This window comes from Macrotis lagotis, chromosome 6, assembly GCF_037893015.1.
Source record: "Macrotis lagotis isolate mMagLag1 chromosome 6, bilby.v1.9.chrom.fasta, whole genome shotgun sequence".
In the NCBI taxonomy this organism is placed as follows: domain Eukaryota; kingdom Metazoa; phylum Chordata; class Mammalia; order Peramelemorphia; family Peramelidae; genus Macrotis; species Macrotis lagotis.
In genome coordinates, this window is record NC_133663.1 from 205,466,996 (window position 1) to 205,485,186 (window position 18,191).

Genomic DNA, 18,191 nt, shown 5'->3' on the forward strand with positions numbered 1-18,191 from the left:
AGACACCATTCACAAACAGTAAAAACTAGAAAACCAGTAGATAAAATTATTAGAAATACTTGAATCATATTAATAACTCCTATATTAAAGGCAGAGTACACAGTGCCAGACAGTAAATGGGCACTGAACTATTTTCATATCATTTCTATTTTCAGGTATTTTCAATAAAAGAGAAACACTTTCTAAAAGAAACATCATTTGATGGATCTTAGCTTCCTCCATCTGAACTCCCAGTCAAATCTCAATTGAAATAATTTTAAATGCATAAAAATATAAAGATTTTCTTATTTGGGGAATTTATCTTCTATTAGCTGTCACTAAATGGGCTAATATTGTATTATAAATAACAAATATAGCTACAAAGAGAAGTTCTGCAAGTAGATGAATATTGTAAGGAGAAATATGCCATTCTAAGGGGGATTTGCCCAAATCTAAAGTTTTTAATCACTCAATCTTCATGAACATATTGGGACAGGAGTCACATGACTGCTTTTAAACATATAGTTTAGAGAAAACAGGAAGAAATTGATAATTGATAGTTTCTTCATATATAATATGAAGTCAAAGGTAATTATATTATTTTCCAAATGAAGTAAAGATATGTGTAATAATGCCTGGAAAAAATAAACTGTGAAGTTAGTAATGCCTGTAAGGTCCTGAATACACAATTGTAATAGATCAGCTGATTCCTAATGTTATCTACATTTAAAACACCCAATTTTTAAAGAATAAATATGGGACTTCTTAGAATGATTCTTCCTGGACCTTGAAAATTCAAGCCAAAAATATTCATAGGATCATGAATCTAAGGGACTTCAAGAAAAATACAAACCATTCATTTCACAGATGAAAAAACTAAAGTTCAGGAATTTGTGTGTAATCACTCATGTAGCAAGTATCCTGGGAGGGATTAGAAACTATAGTCTTTCAATGGCATAATTTTATCTTTGATATTCCATAGTATCCTGCATGAGAATGGACAAATTCCTGGGGAAAACAGAGAAGGTATCATGACCAGTCATTTTTTCGTCATCTCCCACTCTTTGTGTTCCCATTTGGGGTATTCTTGACTAAGATAAAGAAGAGATTTGCCATTTCCTTCTCCAGCTCATTTTGTAGATGAGGAAATCAAGGTAAATAGTTTGAAATGACTTGTCCAGGGTCACATAGCTACTAAGTGTCTGAGTTCAGATTTGAACTTAGAAATCTTCTTGACTCAAGCCCAGTCAAGTAAAAATATGATTTTTAGGGAAATGATAAAAATGAGAGAAAAATGTTGGCCTGTATTCCAAATCTTACTCTTCATAGTAAGTCTTTGAAATAGAATATCAGCAATTCTCTATTTGCCATAGTTCTCAATCAACTCACAGTAGACTGCTTTTCTATAAGAAATGCATCACTTATAAAAACCACAGTTTATATTCAGTTACCTTGTAGAAGAAATCTGGTTTCAACCAGCATTATTTTTAGTAGAATTCAAAAATCACAATTTCTTACAATTCTGTCAATACCAATTATAATAAAATTTATAATTACAATTTATAATTATAATAAAATTTTCATAGATTGTGATTTTATTATTTATCTTTGATTACTTCACACTCCAAGAATATGAGATATATTCAAAGATATTCTTTAAAAAAGTATAGTTATTATCAGGTTATTAGCAATTTTGCATAAAAAAGCAACAGTAAATTCTTTTTTGTTTTTTCATTAATAAAAAATAAGTCAAACATTAGGCAATGCAAGTTTGGCTAATTCAAGGTACTTTTATTCTTCTTTCTCTCACACACTCTCTTTCTCATACTCCCTTTCTCTCAATTAACAGTTTTAGCATTGTTGGGGAAAGGCTTTCTTGTTAGGATATTGCCCACTATTATCCATTAATAGCACATATCAGAGTGTGCTTTTTTTTTAACCCCTCTATCCTTACTCCCTCCCATCTGGGCTTCTATAATTTCAGTGAATTGTGGTTAATGATTAGTTGTACTATGCTTAATCAGCATATCAATAATATACTGAGTAAAGACTAAGTAGGTCTACTTTTCCCTTCTCAAAATGACACATGCAGACAGAATTTCAGTGTCTGTCTGATAGACTGACAGAATAAAAAGGCTTAAAATGCAGATGCTGTGTGTTATGAATTCACAGAGCAAGCTAGTGAGGTTCTAATCATTCCACAGCCTGAACGCCAAAGGCATTAAAGTTGAAAAAACACTGGAATCCAAAAACCTGTCTCACTTCTTACTTTGCCTTAGTCCTATGATCTTGCTATTGGACAATTTCCCTTTTATAAACCTATTTCTTCATCTGGAAAAGGGATAACATGTATAAAATTAATCAATAAATCAATAAATATGTATGAAACCATTTACCATTAAATTATGCATTAGCTATATTACATTAAATATTATAATTATAAATAAATGTAATTCATTATGTATCATTGACTTATTAAATATTTATTAAGTTCCAACTTTCATGTGCTAGGCAATGTGCCACATACTGGGGATATGAGCTCAAAGAATTTCACAATGAGTTTATCTTCTAATGGGAGAGAAATTTATATGTGTGTATTTCTGTGTACATATAAATATGTATGTATATATACATAGTAAACTAAGTTAATAAATTCATATGTGTATGTATTAATCAAAAGATAGACTGATAAACATATGAACTAGATGGATAGAAATAGATTGATAAATAGATGACAGCTATATGGATAGGAATAGGAGATAGAGTTAATTAAGTGGTATATTGATTTAAGTGCTGGGAAAGAAATCAAGAAAATGAGCTCAAATCTGGCCTAAAACACTTACTAGCTCTTTGACAGCAGGCAAGTAATTTAGACCTGTTTGCCTCAGTTTCCTCATTGGTAAACTGAGCTAAAGAGGAAATGGCAAACTATGCCATTATTTTTGCCAAGAAATCCCCCAATGAGTTCATGAAGAATTGGACTTGACTGAAAAATAACTGAAGAAAAACTTAGCTGGTCAAACTGATGTGTACTCAGAGAACTCCTATTATGGGAAAGAAGTACATAGTTCACATTTCCAAGGTAACACTTATCCAGAGTAGCAAGGCATTATACAGACTAATCATATTTGGAATAACTAGCAAGGCATTATAAAGACTAGTCATATTTGGAATAACATGCATGAATCAAATAAATTCAGAAAACTATTTAAAGGGGAAAAATAAGCTTCTTTTCTCAATCTTTTCTAACAAGAATTGAACAGTATAATTTATTAATTATTATCTGGCCCTATATAATCATCTTAAAATACATGAATAGAAATAAAGAAAAAATTTAAATGTAATGATTTCAGAATTCTATTTTTTCTCTTATAGCTAAATATAAAAATATGAAAGAAAAGTTGGAGTGAATTTCATAAGCTGTCTTGTGTGACAAAAGTTGCAAATAACAAAATAATTGTGATTTTTTAAAAAGGTATTTAGTTAACAGTGAAATGTATTTTTATTAAAACTAATAAAAATTCTTCACTATGCCTAATATCACCTATGATTAAAGAAAAAGAAAGACCCGTCTAAAGTTTATTGCTGTTTATATAATTTAATATTCTTGGTTATATATTCATCTATCTCTAGCAAATATACATGTATACCTGCACATATACATATGCACATGTGCACATACTGATGCTTAACTTGCAGTTAGAAAATAATAAGCTTGAAATCTAGGGATTGAATCCAAGAGCTGAAGAAGTTATCTGACTCTAAGTAAAAAAAATAATAATCAATTAAGCCATAAAAACAGACTATTCTTTTCCTAAACAGCTTCCAAAGGATACTCCTTATTTCTCTTAGAGATGTGTTCCAGTTTTTCATACATCATAGTGCCAGCAAGTCTTTACATCTTACCCAAATCCCTTAGTGGAAAACTGAGCAGGTGCTCCCTACCATTGGAATAATATCCCTTCACATATTTGCACATTAATCCCACCCCATCCTTCCTTTATTCAAGCTACATAACCCCAATTCCATTAGACTCTCTTCATAAAGCTTCTTTGGAGCATTTGGCACTAGGCTATGAATCATGAGACTTTTCTTTTCTCCTAAATATTATTCTGGATTCTCCTCTGATTCTGAATAATATCTCAGTCATTCAGATTCCACATTTATTTTTTGAAAAATAGTGAGAGAAATACTCTTCTCAAATTCATTTCATAGGTTAGTTATTGGTGTTTATGAAAACAAAAACACTTTGTATATGTATATATAAAACATTCACAACATGTACATGCATATAATGAAATTGAGTGATGATGACTGTAACACTATTACCTGTTTTCCCTAGAATAAAATAGTTTTATAAAATCTAAGGAAAATAATTATCCCCCAAAAAGACTGACTGAATATTTTTTACAAGGCATCAGTTTTTTTTTATTTTCATCCTAAAAAAGAAAAAGGATAAAAACTTCTCTGTAGATTCTCATTTGTGGCTTCTGATGAGAACATTTTAAAACATGGAAAAGGGGCAGGCATTCTCCCAACACGTTATTTAGTGAATCACAGCCCCTAGTATAGCTCTATTAGTTTTACCTTGTAAATCACAATGGCAGTATTAGCAATGTTTCAATATGATGTGACATCTTTATTATAATGTTTTTTCCATTGAAGTTTCAGTTCATATTTTAGGTAGCCATCAGAAAAATGCAGTACTATTTTTCCAGATTTATTTAACATAAAAATATGTTCTTATCTATTACTATATCATTTTTCATGGCAAAGTATAGTCACAATACAATTGTTAAGGCTTTTCCAGAAATTTAAAAGACCACACTTTTTTAAGTTTTTCAAGGCAAAAGGGTTAAGTGACTTGATAGGTAATTATTAAGTGTAATAATTAGGTAATTATTGTCACCTAACTAGGTAATTACTAAGTATATGAGGCCGATTTTTGAACTCAGATCCTCCTGACTTCAGGGCTGGTGTTCCATCCACTGAGCAACATACCTTCCTACACACATTTTGGTATGTAGGCAAGAACAAGAATTGCCAAACCAATACAAAGATTGATTCTGTTACACACTCAAGTATAATTTAATGCTAAGTGATTCTGTTCTTCCCATTTATTTGTTAGGGACATATTAGTGCATTTTAAATGAACAGTTTCACCTTTTTCTTGATGTAAGTTCTAGTTTGACATCATGAATCTCAAACATCAAACTTGTTTTAATTTTAAAATAACATTTCAATATAAACATGCTTTTCTATATTTTATTTTGCTTTTAACCCACTAAAATTGAGGCATAGGGTATCAAGGCCAATTAGGTTGGGGTTTGTTTGTTCACCCCCCCTGGAAGTTTCTAGGATGGTGAACTACAGTTAAGCCAGCTGTTTCCCTTCTTGTGCTCTAGGCATCAGAGGCAGGGGGAATCACAGCTGCAGGCAGATCAATAAAGCAAAGTTGTAGACAGAGGGGCTGCCAATGAAACAGAAAGAGGCTTTCTGAGGCAAAGAGGAAGCAGAATTTAAGACTGAGGACTATTCATTATAGAAATTCTCTTAAGATTTTGTATGTGTGGATTCTGGAAAATGAGTGAAAGATCAGAAAAAGAGAATAAGGTAAGCACAGGGTGATAATCTAAGAGAGTCCTTCAACATTTTCAGCTACATGAAAATGCCAACTTTCTTAGTCTTTAACACTATTAAAATTTAGATGTAAATATCTTTTCTGGACATACAAATCTACAAATTCATATACTCCTGCCTATCAATTCTGAAAAAAATTAAATATAGATTTCAATCTTGATATAAATATTTAAACAGAGAATATTTAAACAGTATTAAAGAAAGTAATGAATTTGGAGTTAGGAATTTGGGTTTAAATCTGTCTTCTGATATTTAATGTGTGACCATAGCCAAGTCTCTCTAACTAAAAAGTTACTATTAATTAGGCTAACTATCAATGCATTTTACTTTCTTCTATCAAGGTCCTAGTTGACATTCCTGAATAATGAATTAAATATATATATATATATATATGTACATACATACATACATACAATTTTTTAAAATGTTTCCTTGTGCAAAACTGAATTCTGACTACATTCATCACAACCACTGTCCCTTTACTTTTATCCTAACTACCTGAATCATTTTACACCTTAGGGGAAACCAGAGTCTAGGCTGCCCTCCATTCCAGACTAATTAATGAAACACAGATTATGTGATATACTGTAGCATATAGTAGGGTATTTGACATTTTGTCAGTGTAAAGATGTGCCAGGAAAAGGAACAGATACAAAGGTGTTATAGATACATGAAATACTCTTAATATAAGATGCCATTTGCAGAAAAAGGAGCTGATATTAACTTAAATGTTGATATCTATAGGACCAAATGAGCAAAAGACAGAATGATGTTGAAATGTTTGAAACAATAATCATTAAAAGAAAAAAACACACATTTAAAAAAAACTCAGGGCTCTCTCTTTGTCAATATCCCCTCTCTCCATACATCTATGTATGTGAACATATATACCAATATACATATTTGTATATGCACTCACCTTGTCAATAATCTATAACTGGAAATGAAGGAAGGAAATTTGTCACAGTTTTCATCCTACAATTTACAGAAGCCAGTAACTTTCCCTCTCTCCCTCCCTTTACCTAGGAAATGACACAGATTAAATAAAAGAAAAAAAAACACCAAAGGCTTCACCATCTCAAAAGATGACAAATTTGCTAATCTGTTGATGGATTGTAAAAATTGCTCATAACATTTTAGAGAAGCTTAAGATTTGAAGCTTTTTTTTCCCCACAAATAAAATGACTTACTTTCAACTGCTCTTGACTAGAAAACTTGAAATTATTTAAAACAAAGAAATTTGGGTACATATGCTTCGCCAGATATATAAGCCAACTTCAACCATGGTCATTCTCAAAGAAGTCATCAATGAAGCATTTTGTTAAACAATTCCATATTACTAATTGGAAAGTTCTCAAACTTTTTAAAAATTGATTCAAAAATGTCTTTATTGCAACTTCTTAACAACTTGAAAAAACAGCATTCTACATCACTCCAAATGTTAAAATACTAAATGTAACTTTTTGTCACATCACAGAAATTTAAAATATGACAACTAAGCCAATAAAGACCATTGCAAAATATTCAGTTGATACAATCTGTTCAGTAAAAACACTGTAAACTTCAGGGGAATAAAATCAATCAAAATGTCAATCCAGGAACTCCATTGGATTAAAACAGTTTCAATGTTTTTCACTCTTGAAATTCTGAATATTTCCATAATCAGAATTTCAATAAAAATCCCTTATCTCATTTACAAAAATTTCCCTTTTTGAAACATAACAGCTACTGTTTTAGATTTCCAAAGAAGCAATATAAAAACCTTATTGCATATTGAAAAAATATATGTATATATAAACATATATATTACATACATATGGATACATACATTTGCTTATGCATATACATATTTCTTCAGCTACTGAACTTACCCCATGTGCTGGGTAGGAGATCCAGCCTAGCTCTCCTTGAATTGCTTTTGAATCCAGAAGATTAACTAAAAGAAAACATGCAAACAAAATTATGAATTTTTTCCATTTACCTTTTTGAAATTGACCATAGATTTTATTAATTTTTTGGAGTTTTTTTAATTCAGACTTATGATTTCATTGATTTAAGAAATTACTGATATGACAATTGTAATTTCTAATCATAGAAGTTGAGGAGACATGCTCAAAGTCATAAAGCTAGTACACGTCAAGTGTCTGAGCTAAGAACCCTATCTTCCTAACTGTAAAGTTGACTGTCTGTTTACTATAATATATCCCACTACCTCTTCAGCAAAAGTGTTTCTTAACAAAACAAGTTTTTATCAGAGGACTCATGAAATAGACAGTGTATTTGGGTAACTTGGAAGTTCACTACAGAAACAGATAAAAGAGCTATGCTCCATGAATGCATGAAGAAAAATATTTTTTAAAAACAAAAGTTTCCAATAAATATCCATACAGAATAATTAAACCATAAAATAATTATAGATTTAATGCATCACATTAGGACAAGTTAATTCTCTGGAATCCCCTTTTAATTTGAAAATACAGTGATGTACTATTTGAGTCAGAACATCTAAAGAAATATATTTTGCTCTGTACCTCTCATGGGCAACTTAGGTCAGATGAATAAAAAGATCATTGAACAACCTGTGATAGCTTAAAGGAAGGTAACCAAAAGTTTCTATACTCTTGCAAAGATTTTCTAATTCTTTGCAAATCTAAATTTAGTCCTTATCCCTATCAGTATAACTGTAAGTCATTAAAGTTGGTAATAGTGAACAATTTTTAACTTTTCCTATATGCCAAATTGTGTTATTAAATTGCATTTATGTATTTCCTTATTACCATCAAGAACTTGTTTTTCCTTGATGTTATAATTGTGCAATAAAATGTTAATTTCCATTTATGTGTTTAAACTGCTTTATTACCCCAAACCGAGAATCATGTTTGATATATGTTTTATCAGTAGACTATAGTTCGTAGTCATATCAGACAAAATAATTTTTAATGAATGAGGAAGAAGAAATAAAATTGGGTATTTTGCAATCATGCTCAGTAATTATTGGTATGTAAAAAGGATTACATCTTTATAACTAAAAAAGCAAATTTTTATATAAGTGAATATAAAGTGAGTTTTTCCTAATGTGAGAATGCTGACTCCTAAAGATTGATTATAAGATTATATAAACTATACATATATTTATGAACATGATGCTGAACAGTAGATCAATGTACAGCTCTAACAGAGAATCATAGGCACAGTCTCCAAATAAGCAACAATCTATGTGAAAATGTCATCAATAACATATTTCTTGCTGTTTAGATAAGTGCTGCCCTTTCATCAGTCGTTTATAATTAATCTATAGCAAACATCAAGGCCATTGATATTGTAAAATAAAGGAAATAGAGAAATGACATTTTCAATATGTGCTAGATTTCTACAAGTTCAATTATCACAGTCAAATGTAGTACCATAAGCAAGAACAAATGAGAAAGAATGATGTGAAAGTAGCCTCATACTCCCAAAAATGACTATCATTTTTGCCAACAGTAGATGCTATTGAATTGATATTGAAAAAAAAGTTAAACAATCTATTAAATTTGACATCTTCTATGATTGTATTATTTTTTAAACAAGAAAATGTGGTATTTTCAGCAACTGTAGAAAGAGTCACATTAAATAAAGAGAAAATAACTAATGCATAAATTATGCAGTATTGTATAAACATTATTAAAGATATTTCCAGAACTCTGTTTTGCTATAGGAGATTCATCTGGAGGTGAACAAAATGAGTCAGATTTTTACTTTGTGTTTTGTTTTAAAACAGGTTAACACTCATTATGCAACTTTAAATTCAATTAATGTGATTTAATTCAACAAACATTTAGTAAATACCTAAATGTGCTTGGTATTTTATTAGATATTGGGAGTATAGAGATGAGTTCCTGCCCTCAAAGAGCTTCCATTTTCCATGCTACTGAATTCCTAAGATATTTTACTAAAAGAATGTGAAAAATTCAAGAGATTAAGAAAATGTTATGTGTGTATGGTTGTAAGGGTATGTATATGTGTGTCTGATTTCATTAATGTAGGAAACTCTTAGTAGAGAAACTGCTTCCATAAATGCAACTCATGGGTGTTATTCTCCTTAAGAATAAATTTTTACTAACTTTTGTATATGTCCTCTCACAGTTTTTTACTGTACCATTAGTTATAATAAAGAATTTTTAAAGGGAAAAGGAAACAAAAAACAGTTCAACAAAAGTAACCAACATATCAAAAAAACAAAAACACACCAAAGTCTGACAACTTATTTAAAATTCCATACTTAGAATCTGTTTTCACCTCAGAAGAGAAAGGAGGTATTTTTAAATAACTTCACAACATTCAGTTTCAATTGAATTGTTTCATATTCTCTAATCTCTGAATTTCCCTCCTCCCACCACCACTGTCCTGGTGCCAGCTGCCCTAAGAAGTTCCATAATAACAAGTCCTAGGCTAGGGTCTTGCTCACAGAGGCACAATATTTTCTCAGAAAAGAAAAACGTCTAATGAACCAACCAAGCCTAAATTAAACCCATTTTTATTTCCATATTTTTCATCAGTCACATACCTATTTCCCCATGGGAGTCCTCTCCATCAGGGCTCACATTACTCCTTTTAGAGTGACACTTTCCCATTCAGTCTCCCAGATTCAATCCTTCTATTATCCTGCAGTTCTCCCTTTTGCTGAGAAACTATAGGAATTTCCATCTCTTTGCTATTCACCCATGGACTTGGGAGTGGTGCATCATCTGTTCCCTCTGTCTCCCACCTCCCTTCTCATCATTTATGCACCCTTCTGTTGTTCTGTCACATAAAACACACTGATTCATTTGTGAGGGGAGAGTGAGAGGATTTTGTTCATAATGTTTCATTTCTGATACTCAACCATTATTTCTCCTTTTTTCTTAAAGTTCTACTTTAAACTTTATCTTGCTTCTTGCATTCTTTGTGAAAACCCTTTATAACCCATTATTTTTTCTCAAGGGTTGCTCTTCCTTTTTTTTAAAAGTAACTTTTAAAGATGAGATAACAGACATAAATACTTAAAATCTCTTGCGTAGCTATACTTATTTACATTTCTTATTGTGTTTGCCAGATGGATATTTTGCTCACATCTTCTTTTTTCATATATTTCTTTCTTTTCCTTTCTTTCTTTTGTTCCTTCCTCTCTCTTTCTTTTTTCTTTCACTTCCTTCCTTCCTTTCTTTCTCCCTCCCTCCTTTTCTTCCTCCCTCCCTCCCTCTTCTTTCCTTCCTTCCTTCCCTTCCCCTTCCTTCCTTCCCTCCCTCCCTCTCTCTATTTCCTTCTTTTTCTTTCTCTTTCTCCTTTCTTTCTTTCTTTCTTTCTTTCTTTCTTTCTTTCTTTCTTTCTTTCTTTCTTTCTTTCTTTCTTTCTTTTTTCAGGAATGCCTTAAATGTGTTTCTCTTATTGAATTTCTATCTCTGTTAATTTATGATTTGGCACAGATTTTCAGGTTATGTCATTTTTGGGCTATAGCCTAAGCTTTGCTTTTTAGAATATATTATCCGATTCCCTCCTGCAATTTCTAATACCTTCATAAAAGTCTACTTTTATTACTTTGTTTGAATTACTTTCCTTTATATTTGAAAGTCTTTTTTCCTGGTGCTTGTGAAATTTATTGTTTGTCTTTGAAATTATAAAATTTAGCTTATATGTGACTTGAGGTTAAAAATAATAGAATTTTTCTAAATAATTTGTTGTCAGAATTCAAAAGTTCTGGAAAGTTTTGTTTTATTTTACTTTATAATATTTAGATTTCTTTATTATTTTTATAGTCCAGGGAGATGATCTTTAAGCTATCTCTATGAATCCTGTCCTTAAGTTCAGTCTCTCTGGCTCATAGACAATTCATGTGTTCTTTTGATGTTGTTGCCTTTTGTTTCTCCTCTGCCAGATTTTTCTCCATTTCAGATTTTTTGCTTTCTAACTCTGTTCATTTCTTTCACTCCATTAGAAAGGTTCTTTATTATGGATTCAATTTTTTTTCAATTTGCTAATTAGTTTTTAAATCCCCCATTGAGAACTCCAAGTTCTGATATAGCTCTGTTCACACAGAAACCATTTTAGTTAAGATTCCATTTAAACTTCAGAAACCAACTTATGATAATATCTAAGTGATGATAGTTATTAAGAAACAAGGATAATGTGAAATCCAACAGCAATAGAGTTCTACTGGGGAGAATAAGACTGATTATAACAGAAGGACATCACAAAATCTAATGAAATTTTTGTACTTTAAATTTTAAGCAGTTATTTTAGTAAGATCATGCCTCTTTTGTGAGCACAATGCATTATTTAAATTTATTGAACACAGTGATAAATTGTATCGTTTAGTATACTCCATCCAACAAGAAAATCAACATGACAACTGACTTTGCCTCCTGCTCCTCATTGAACAACCCTTTTTTATGTAATGCCTGTCAGAATAATATAAGGTATAATTACTTACATTATTATTTTTCAAAATATATAGATCACAGATGGTGTTTCTTTCCCCATCTCTCAAAAGAAGATTAAAAAGACATGCTTCTTTTTAAGAATAATGTGGTGGAAAGAATTGTTTTATTATAATTTAGTCTTCCTCACTTTTAATAGTTTCCTTACCTATAAAAATGGAGTGCTGGACTAGATAATTTTAGGTCTTTTATAGATACATTTTTTATATTACTATTAACTATAATAATACTTTATGATAAGTTTTTTATAATTACACAAAATAGCCCTTTTTAAAAATGATTTTAGTGATATTTTATTATCTATATTTCCCCAACTTTTCCCCTCTCTTTGACCCTCCCAGAGAACCTAACTCTTGTAATGAAGAATTTTTTAAAGAGCAAGAAAAGAAAAGAAACTCAGCAAAACCAATGACTTTTTCAAAACTTTGAGCTAATGTACAATTTTCTATTTTGTGGACCCCACAACTCTGCAAAGGAGTTATGGCAGGTTTCTTCTTATATCTCTTCTTTGGAGACATACTTATTCTATATAATTATGCGAGAGTCATTTTTGATTTTTGGTTGTTATTTCCATTTACCCTGTTTAGTCAATGTATATATTATTTGCTTGACTTTGCCTATTTTCCTCTGTATCAGGTTATGAAGGTCTTTCCATGTTTCTCTCTTTTCATTACAGTCATTTCTTACATCACAGAAATATGCCATTATATTTATATGCCACAATTTATTTTCAATTCTTTGCTACCACAACAAGTGTCACTATAAATATCTAACTTCACATAGAACTTATGTTTTTGTTCATGATTTCCTCCCTGGGATAGATATGTGGCAGTAGAATATCTGGGCAAAAGAGTATGAATATTTTAACCATTTTATCTGCATTCAAAACTTCTGTGCAAAATGAATATGCCACTTCACAACTTGATCAACAATATATTAATGTGTTGTTTGTCCACAATTCTAACACTGACTGTTTCTAGTTTGTTTTGTCATGGATGTGAGGGAAAACCTCAGGGTCATTTTGATTTGCATTTTTCAAAGAGATACAAACAAAGGAAACATGAAAGCTTTCATGAATAATTTTCAATACAAGATATAATAATACTAGATTTATTTGTTGTTTTATATTTTTTTTGTGAGACAGTGGGGTTAAATGACTAACCTAAGGTCACACAGCTAGTAAGTATCAAGTAAATGAGGCCAGATTTGATCTCAGGTCCTCCTAACTCCAGAGTCAATGCTCTAACCACTAGCTACCTTATTTGTTGATCTTAATAAATTTAAATTAACAAAACATGAATTTGAAGACTATTAAAAGGAAGTGGGCATTTATGAAGCATCCACTATATGATGAACACTGTGCAACATTGTAATGATTAAATGAAATAATATTTGTATATATTATTATTTTTATAATATTTGAGGCAGAGTTTAAATCTTGCTTCAGACACTTATTAACATTGTGAACCTGAACAAGTCACTAAACTCCTGTTTTCCTCAATAGTAAAATGAAGATGAATAATAACTCCTCTCTCTCTCAGGGCTATTGAAATGAATTGCCCAGAGTCACTAGCCCTCAGTGAGTATAGCTGAAGTTTAATTTGAGCTTGGATATTCCTGGCTCCAGACTAAGAATTGAATCCACTTTACCACTTAGCTGTTCCTATAGAATTAATGACTAAGAGAACTCTAGAAATGACTTAGTAATAACATTGATCATGGGATCATTATATTGATTACTGAATATAAGTGTTAATCAGGAAGATAAATGTTCATCAAAGGTGTGTGCCGATGTTGTGGTTCATAAAGACACCCATTGATGAGGTTCTCCAAAGTCACAAAGGATACTATAGTAATTGCATCAAGTCCTAAAAGATTTTAAAGCCTCATCATCAAGATCATGAATGAGTCCACAGTTGTCCCCAGAAGGAAATAACAGGAGATCAGGCTAGGTTCAAGTTTGGGAAACTATACAATGTTTTGTTATTGTTGCTCATTTTTTCCAGTTATGTCCAACTCTTTAGGACTTCATTTGGGGTTTTCTTGACCAAAAAATTTCCATTTCCTTTTCCAATTCATTTTACAGAAGAGAAAACTGAGGCAAATAGAGTGAAGTGACTTGCCCAGGGTCACATGGCTAGTTGTATTTGAGTCTTCCTGACTACTGGTCTCATACTCTATCCAAGGCACCATCTAACTTCTTTACAACTATGATTTCAAATTGTTATCTGTCTTTAACCCCATATTAATGCTACACTGCTAAGAATCATAGAACAATTTCACTTGAGAAAAATTAAAATTACGGGTAACATAATGGGCAAAAGAAAAACACATGGTTAACATAAGCAGGCAATGACTTGTAAATGAGGGAAGGTTGCAATAGACAGGTAGTAAGATTAAGAAGCAATAGAAAAAAAAAAAGAGAGAAGCAATAGAGAGACAGCTCATGGCGTGCCCTGCTGCCACTGCGAAGCTTAAGGAACATGGAGAAACTCAGTGGTAACCTGGTTAAATCCTCTTTTCAGAAACCATAAGAATAAATAGACAAAAATTTTAAAAAATTATAACAGTATAGGGAATATACTCATGCAACACTATATACATCGAAGTGTGAAATTATTAATGAAACTGGAAACTTTCATATTACATTGTATTTTTTTTTTAATTTCCCTGGAATCCTTCAAGGTTCAGCTTCAAATGTCACTTTCTAATCTGTCCTAGGTCCCCTAGCAGCCAGAGTTAAACTCTCCCTCAAAGACTAACTTCCATCTGTATGTAAATTTTTGTACATATTTATTTACAAACTTTTCCAGTATTAGAATGTAAACTCTTTAAGGAAAAGAACAATTTTGTTTTTGTTTCAGGTTTTCCTTTTTTTTTTGTTTTTTATGCTCATGATATCTGTAGTGCTTTAGCATAGCTCTTTGACTTACTGATTTATTACCAACTCCCAAATATACATTAATAATAAGAGCAATCCAAAATATTGCAATTACTTAAGTGGATTGGAATATATTTTACGTTATTTTTGACTTATGTCTGGGATTTCATAGCACTTTAAATAGTATTAATAAATTGAAGTTATCCAAATATGCTGCAAATCTTTTCTTCCCTATCTTTTGGACTATAGTTCATAGCTTGCATGTGGAATAAATATGAAAAGGTGTTGATAAAACTAATGGGCTTGTGAAGTCAAGCAAAAGTATAAAGTTTCTACGGAAAACAGAGTTTAACTGTCACATTATAATGCAGCCTCTTTTCCTGAATACCATTTCTGACAAGGACTTTTATATTCTGACCACCATGTGGTGATCCTCACTCTGACTCAATAGCCCAAAGAAGATTTTCAAATGGGTTCTGAAATAAACTTTTTTTTAGGTTTTTTTGCAAGGCAAATGGGCTTAAGTGGCTTACCCAAGGCCACACAGCTATGTAATTATTAAGTGTCTGAGACCTTATTTGAACCCAGATCCTACTGACTCCAGGGCAGGGTGCTTTATCCACTGTGCCACCTAGCCACCCCTGAAATACACTTTACATTACAAAAGGTAAACCTGGTTGGTGTAATGTGGAATAAAGAGAAGCAGAATACATACATTACAAAGACACACTCAGATTGGAGTACTGTGGGACAGAGAAAAACATACTGTCCTTCCTTGTCACCAGTTCCCATTGTTACAGATCTATTCCTATTAAGCCTTGGCTGTCAGAGTCAATCAATGGTTTGTTCCTATGGTCATAACTTCCTTATCGCCAGCTAACTAGGAACAAGAAACCATCTATGGGATTACTGTCATTGACAAGAGAATTGCCAATAGGTGAGATTCCACTATCACCAGAGCTTAAAGGATCAAAGAATTTATTTGCTTGAAGAGAACTTAGAGAAAATTTATTTCAAAGGTTCTTAACTTTATTTTGTTTCAGAGGCAACTAGGTGGCACATTGTGCTGTTGGGCCTTAAATCAGGGAGATGGAAATTTAAATCCATTCTTGTAGACTATACTAGTAACCCTGGGCAAGTCATTTAACCTTTGGTTGTTTCTTCTATCTCAATACTAAAATAGGAATAATAATAATAATAATAGAACCCACCTCCCAGGTTTGTAGAAAGAATCAAGTAAGATAATATTTGTAAAGCATTTAGCACACTGACACAAAGTAGGCATTAAACAAATACTTATTTTCTTCCTCCATATGGTCTTTTAGCATTCTGATAAAACATATGAACCCTTTCTCAGAAAAATATTTTAATGTAGAAAATAAAATATATAGGATTACAAATAAAACAAAAATTTAATCAGTTATGAAATGAATTCAGGAACTCCAGGTTCGTATTCATACATCTCCTTCATTTATCATATATACATACATATACACTGTGAGAAGCTCAATAAAATATTTGTTTCTTTTTGAAGAAATAGTTTTACAGTAATTTACAAAGTAATTTAACTTTATGATGGGTATCTGTTGTTCAACTAGTGTTTCTTCTAACAGAAGTCATGTAAATATTGTTATGAATTTGTATCTCTCATGAAAAAGGATATTCAGGCAATATACTATTCCTTTATTCTAATTACAGCTAAATTATTCAGAAAAAATAAAATATTTCATTTTTGTATCACTTATGTGATCAGGCCCTAGTTATTGCAATGATAAAACTCATGAATGAAAACCAGAGACTGCAGAGGGGTTGGAGCAACAGGATAAAAGTGGAATTTATAAGTTCATAGTCATTGCTTAAGATGGATGCTTAAAGAAATGTTCAACGGAATGAGCATATTGCTGTGAAAATACTTATAATGGCTCAATATGGTCTTGTTTAGCCTCTATACTAATATATCATTTAGAAATTAGTTATTTTGGATTATTTATTTGAATTTCACCGACTACAATTAGATCTTAATCCTATTCAATCTGTAAATGAAAGCCACTTCTCTCTACTTATCTTCATACAAAATATTATTTTTCAGAGAGAATGGTATTTTATTTTTCCAATTACATGTAAATTACATTCCTTTTTTTTCAGAGTTTGTGTTTCAAGTTTTTCTCCCTTCCTCTCTTTCCCTCTCCCCAAGATGGCAAACAATTTGATATAGGTTATTGCACATAAACGTGCAATCATGTAAACATATTTACACATTTAGTTAAGTTATGGAAGAAGAAATAGAACAAAGGAAAAATCCACAAAAAGTGAAAAGAGTATGCTTCAAACTGCATTTGGATTCCATAGTTCTTTCTCTGGATGTAGAAGGGATTTTACATCATGATTATTTTGGAATTGTCTCATACAAAATATTCTTAAAAACAAAGTTTTTATTTTTCTTTTAGATAAAAAAGCAATTTCACAATGACTCTTTCAAATGATAATACTATCTTAGAGGAAAGAATAAGCTAAAAAATTGTTGGAATTATCCATTTCTGTGAAGGACCTTAGATATTTATTGATGTGTAACTTTAGTAAAGTTACTTAATTTCTCTTAGTCACAAGAATTTTTTGTATCTATAAAATGGGGATAATAGTACAATATCTATCCCACCTTGTGAAGACAAATATGTCAGCCATATTTTCTATTGATTAAGCATGATCTTTCCTGAGAAATTGGTTTCTTATTCAACCAGGTGATTCTAGAATATCCAGAACCTAATTTTGTAAAAAGCTATACATTGCTGCTTTATCATCATTCAAAATGGTAAATTTCTATAGGAATAAATATAGTTACAAATATACGTGCCAATGTTTTCATGAGTATGGTGACTTATGAAAAAAAAAGAAAAAACCTAAAACGCAAACCTGAATACTTATTTTTAATTTTTGTAAGGCAATGGGATTAAGTGATTTGACCAAGGTCTCACAGCTAAGTAAGTATTAAATGTCTGAGGTCAAACTTGAACTCAGATCCTCCTGAATCTAGGGCTAGTTCTCTATCTACCATACCACCTAGCTGCCCCAAACCTGACTTCTTTTTTTTTAAATTTTTTGTCATTTTTTATTGTTTTTTGAATTTTACAATTTTTCCCCAATCTTGCTTCCCTCCCCCCAGCCCCCACAGAAGGCAGTCTGGTAGTCTTTACATTGTTTCCATGCTATACATTGATTAAAACTGAATGTGTTGAGAT

The 18,191-nt window shown here is 31.3% G+C and overlaps 1 protein-coding gene across 1 annotated transcript in view; it reads right to left on the reverse strand.

The window, feature by feature from the left end:
* Positions 1–18,191, reverse strand: part of LOC141491375 (ephrin type-A receptor 3-like) — a 119,163-nt gene that overhangs the window by 86,910 nt on the left and 14,062 nt on the right. The window contains exon 2 of the mRNA XM_074192271.1: positions 7,491–7,555. Within this exon, the coding sequence (XP_074048372.1) occupies positions 7,491–7,555 (65 nt within the window). The remainder of the gene's footprint in view (positions 1–7,490; positions 7,556–18,191) is intronic.